Consider the following 5,736-nt stretch of genomic DNA (forward strand, 5'->3'; position numbering starts at 1 on the left):
TTTTAATTTACAGTACCATGACATTGGGTTTTGCCATGTGTCAAGCATTGATGTAGCTATGCAAAAAAACCACTAGATGGCAAACTATACCCAGTACTTTGTTTCTGTAAGTAAGATGGTGGAAAAGTATAAGAAAAGAACATATTACAGTATTTATTCCCATGAAGAGAAAGAGTCAGAACCCTAGCAAGCCTGGAACCTTGTGAATGTATGAACCCTTTCTCCTCCAAAGAAAGATCTGAATGACTGTGTAACAATTTTAAGAGAAGACAATGGGGGAAAAACTCACTTTCATCCAAGAACATTTGAAGAATGGGTTGGTGATTAAAATCTTTCCATTAATTACTCTTAACATGAACAGGCTGTCACAAGACTGTGTGAATGCTCCCTAAAGAGATAACAGTTCTTTGAAGGATGGAAGAAAATGTATTCCCCATACATGTGCTTTAAAAACTAGTGAGATGACTGAAGTTTGTTAAAACAAATCTGTAACAGATTAACATATACGCTAAGGCCTTGACATGAAAAGTGATGGAGATCATTTGATGGTGAAGTGCTACATATCTTCCAGCTGTCCTGATCTGGCAGGGGCAATCTCAGTTAGCTTTATGTAATCTGATTTAATCAGAAGAGTTTAAAAGGTCCTAGTATGTATCCACACTGCAAAATTAAAGCAGTTTGGTACCACTTTAATTCCCATGACTCTATCATATTGAATCCTGGGATTTGTAGTTTGATGAGGCACCACACATCTCTGACAGACCAGGCTGAATATTTCACCAAACTACAAATCCCAGGATTCTGTAGGATAGAGTCATGGCAGTTAGAGTGGTGTCAAACAGTTTTAATTGTGCAGTGTAGACACACCCTTAGTTTCTCACTCTTCCTTCCACTTTCCTCCTTTATCTCTGGCATACATCAGTTGCTGCAAACAATGTTTAAAGTGCAGAAGTACTGTAGTTCTTATTCAGTTCAGTAGGGAGAGAACACAGGAAGGGGGCACAGCCTTGGACTTTCCTGTAGACTCAAGCAAAAGCAAACTGCTGCAGCTTCTCCTCGCTTGTGTGTGCTTCCTCTTTAATAACTTTTGCCATCTTCACTCTACTATGATGTTGCTTATCCACACATGTCCCAGCTTTCATCTGTGAAATCTTGGGGGATATAATGCTAATCTTTGTGAAGGCTATATATTTACTCTCACCTGTATTTGTGTTTGTGAAACAAAGCTTGGAAAAGTTACAGTTCCCAGAATCCCTGAACCAGAAGCTGTAATCCAAAAATAACTTTTCTCAGGCTCTGTTGTGAAAGTAATGCAGCTTATGTTTTCTTGGGGAGGGAGCATCCCCTTGAGGCAATGAGTAGAACATGGCCCAGTCCACTGTGCTGACATGGTAGTCATTGGCTGCAGTGTAACACATGTACAAACAAGTAATGTTTGCAAAACCATCTCCCCTTTTAACTTTCTTAGTGGCATGTTCATTCTTCACTTCCTCAAGACCCTGCCAATGCTTCCACTGCTGTATATATTTGCGTGGAAAAGTATTTTATTGGTTTCACTTTTGTATACTGACCCTGAATCCTCTGGAAGAGAAGCAGTTATGTAAATGTTTTGATAAAAAAAAGGATAAACAATAAATCGGAGCAATTAAATATGCCATAAAGATCATATCAACATTTTTAAGCACAGATAAGGTACCATTTTTCCAACCCCTTCAAGTTTGTGTCAGGGACTGATATGTGACCCAGACACTACCTTGTTGTGGGATCTGCCTGTTTTTTCAATTTGTCAATCACCCAGCAGTGGGACTCTGACTAGAAAGATCCAAAGTATTCCTAGCTTTGGTACTGCTTATACCAAAGGTGACATTTATGCCTTCCCTGGAGGCAGTGTTATTCAAGTGTGAATTTAAATATCTGGTTTGCATTCATTACAAATCCATTCAAAATGGGCTGGCTCAGACCTGGGCAGGACTGGTCTGAAGGTGCAGCTGACTTTCATCCTCTTACAGCCTCTGGCATACCTCTTTGCAGTGCACCTCCTTGAGGGTTGCTGTCTGGGTCAGGGACAGGTGAAGGACTCCCCAGCCTTTGTGGAGTCTCTTCTTGCCCTCTTGCACCCCAGTTTTCAGGGCAACTCCCCCTTCTGTGAATTAGTTATTCAGAAATTAAATTGAATTTGATTTCTGTTTCTTGGGGGTGTGGCTGCCAATGGATGAAAATAAAACCTTTCGCTATGGACTCATCGTTGTGGGGTTCTTTCTGGTGATGATTGGCATGTTCATCATGAGCGTAGAGAAGCCTCAGATCTACATCACTTTCTGCACTCTGGGAGCCTTGACCATAGTAATCGGGATCATTTGGAGTATGTGCCAGTGCTACCCAAAGGTAGGGAACAAATCTTTCTTTTTTAAAAAAGGTGACCTCAACAAATGATCCCCTCTCTTCTCTCTCTCTCCCTCTCTTTCTTCGTACTTTATATATGATTCTTGTCTCCAAAAAGAATTCCCGAGCTATTGGAGGTTTTAGGTAATTTTTAAGATACTGGCTGGCATCCTAGTGGTGTCTTATGCATGTGAGAGTTCACCTGCACATGCATTTTCTATTTTTTTGGCTAAAGTTTATATACGTGGAGCTACGCACATGGTGCCATTGTACAATAGTTGTGCCATTGCACGATAGTTGTAATGACATTGATTTCATGGATGAGCAATTTGCACAATGTGCAATTTGGTTGTGCAACATCATTGGTTTATATCAAAGTGGTATAGCATAAATGAGGCATAACTCCGTGAGAATGCTAAGATAACGGTAAAAAAGCATTCATGCCCAAATGGCTTTAAAAATGTCTCAAGATCTTTTTAAAAAGTAACTTTTATAAATAGCTAAAAAAATCAGTATGCAAAGGGATCTTGCAGTCCCTTTGACTCTAACTGTGTGAAGGAAGTTGCTGTATAAGCTTTCATAGACTTAGTCTAGTTCCTCAGATGTCAAGTCTACGAAAGCATATGTTACAACTTCTTTCAATCTCAAATGTACTACAAGATACCTTTGCATACCAATATTCCAGACTAACACAGCTATGCCTCTGAAGTCTAGCTAGAAAATGTTACTCATTCTACCAATAAAGTAATTAATTCCCACTTACCAGGACCTTGTTTTAAAAAGGGGGAAATGTAACTTGGAAGTGTTATTTCCAAGCTTTGATTTGTGCATAGGTTCCAATTTGACTGAAACAGCAGCAGGAAAGATGGTGCTCTACTCTTTATTCCATACATTATTACATTTGCTTCCACAAATTTTGATGACCTTGCAGAGAAAGGGTGTGTCTTTCCCCACATGGGACAAGTGTGTGTGTGTGTGTTATGTCAGTGAAGGGGGGACTCTTCCTTACTGCTGCTAATCCACTTGCCTCCTCTGTCTTGGCTTCATCCACATACCTGTCCAGAGGGAGAGTGCAAGCCAATGGAGGATGCTGATATCTGTACCAGGGTGGGTAAAGTGCAGACCTCCAGATATTGTTGAACTGAGGCTCCCAGCAATCCTTACCATTGGCTGTGTTGTCCTGGTATTCTAGATGTTGTAATCCAGCAACATCAGGATGGCCACATAATTCTCATAACTGGTCAATATTCTTACAGTTGCTTGCATACTCAAAAACAGCAAATCCACAGGCTGTGCAACAGCAAGAAGGAAGCACAAGAGGGACAAGAAATTCTGGGGATTGGAAAGCCAGGGTGGTATGGTGATAAGAGTACTAGTTTGCTAGTTGGAACTTAGATCTAGGTTCAAGTCCCCACTGAATCATGAAACCCATTGAGGTGACCTTGGGCCAGTCAATCTCTCTGACTGTTTCATTGTCTCTGACCCACCTCACAGGATTTTTGTTAGGATAAAGTGTGGAAAAGGAGCACCATGTATGCTGTCTTAAGTTCTTTGGAGGAAAGGCAGGGTTTACAGTTAACTAACAAATAATAAATTGGCAGTGAGTCCCCGGCAGCTATGAAGGTCTTGACAGGTGTCCATCAATGCTACCCATTCCATGTGGAAGTGAACACAAGTCAAAGCATGCAGCTATGTGCATGTGTCAAACGTACCCCAAGAAAGCTATGCCCCCCCTACTTTGTTCAGTTCAGCCAACTCCCCTAACTTCTCCCCTTTCCCCCCCAGGTCAGAATTGTTTCTGTTTATTCAGAGTCGGAGAAGTTCCTTGTAAAAAAGCCTAGTACTTCATGCGTTGAAAATGAGATTCCTGAGAAGAGTAGGTACGTATATCTAAGAAAACCAGACTTGTAGGCTTCCACTCAACAGTATGTAATCTTCTTTTTAATTAGAATGCTAATCAGTAGTACATAGCATAAACTGTGTTCCTAGGGGGACAAGGTCACTCTCTGGAAACTTTGGCATGAGAAAATGAATTACTTGAAATGTTATGTCTATTTAAAGCTAAAGAAGCACAAGAAAAGCATCATCTTGCTCATTATTTTTAAGATACAGAACAACATTGGAGACCAAAGTTCAGGAAAGATAAAGGGTGATCTTCTGGCTGCAACATTTAGCCTCATTTCAGTGTCTTGGCCTTCTATATATATCATCTCATCCAGCAAATACCGATATTGGAAATTTTTTACTTTTCCCAGAACCTCTCAGTTACCTTTTTGGGATTTTTGTCCAAAAAGTAGCTTTTTCAAGCTCAGAGAAAAGTTAGCCCAGGACAAAATAAATAACAAACAAAATAACAATTCCTGATATGTTGGAGTACAAATCCTCGAATATTCCTTGCCGTCCAGAATTCAAGGAGTTATAGTGGGTTGAGGAAGTTATATTGGTTAGGGAAGGGTAGTTTGTTTGTTTGTTTGTTTAATCCGTGTCTTACTTTTCCACCAGGTCTGGGGTGTAAGGTGGCTTACAACATAATTTAGCAAAGGGTTCCAGTAAAAACACAATAAATTAGACCTATTGAACTACAAATGAAATGAATTATAATAGTTTATGGCCCTCCTAATAATAAATACGAACTGAAATATTAAAAAGTCTGGTACATCCATTTAAATCCTCTGAGTATAACAGGCAATCAGTTGTTCAAAGACTGCCTGAACAGAAAGGCTTTTGCCTGCTGGCAGAAGAACAGCAAGGAGGGGTCTAGCATAACCTGATTTGGAAGGGAGTTCTAGAATTTGGTAATGGCCGTCAGGAAAGCCCTCTCTTGTGTCCTTACCAAAAGCATGTCATACCCTCCAACATTTCACAGATTAAAACTGGGACGCCTGTGGCCAAGCAGAATCAGTGTGTGGTCAAGATGGCAGAAGTTATTAATTAGATAGAACAGACAAGCTATGAGAGACTGCAGCAGTTTGCTTTTGCTAGAATCTACTGAGAAGGGTAAGATTCCACCCCTTCCTTCCTCCAAGGCTGAGTCAATGCACTGCAAACTACTTTTGCTCTTTGAAATAAGTTTGCACCACTGTTCATAAGCCAAGGCAAAAGAAAGTGGGAGGAGGAAAGACAAATTGGAGCATTATTAAGGCAGTTGAGAAAGTGGGACAACAGAAGATTAATCAGGATTGTCCATGCCAAATCAGGACAGCTGGAAAGTACAGTGCTTCTGAAGTTGATAGAACCTACAGAAGGCATCTATATTCTAGAATTACTATTTTCTAGAATGCCTGGAACCATGGTGTTAAGGGCTTTTATATGTTTTAATTACCACTTTGAATTGTGCCTAGAAATAGACTGGCA

General features: G+C 40.3%; 1 protein-coding gene across 1 annotated transcript; it reads left to right on the forward strand.

Annotated features, from left to right (window-relative positions):
* Nucleotides 1–1,993: 1,993 nt before the first annotated feature.
* On the forward strand, nt 1,994–4,396 carry LOC121917870 (barttin-like). Its single transcript, XM_042443984.1, has 2 exons — nt 1,994–2,385; nt 4,168–4,396. The coding sequence occupies exons 1-2, from the start codon at nt 2,209–2,211 to the stop codon at nt 4,291–4,293; spliced, it is 303 nt and encodes a 100-aa protein (XP_042299918.1). The 5' UTR covers nt 1,994–2,208; the 3' UTR covers nt 4,294–4,396.
* Nucleotides 4,397–5,736: the final 1,340 nt, after the last annotated feature.

Source organism: Sceloporus undulatus, unplaced genomic scaffold (genome assembly GCF_019175285.1).
Source record: "Sceloporus undulatus isolate JIND9_A2432 ecotype Alabama unplaced genomic scaffold, SceUnd_v1.1 scaffold_1296, whole genome shotgun sequence".
Classification (NCBI taxonomy): domain Eukaryota; kingdom Metazoa; phylum Chordata; class Lepidosauria; order Squamata; family Phrynosomatidae; genus Sceloporus; species Sceloporus undulatus.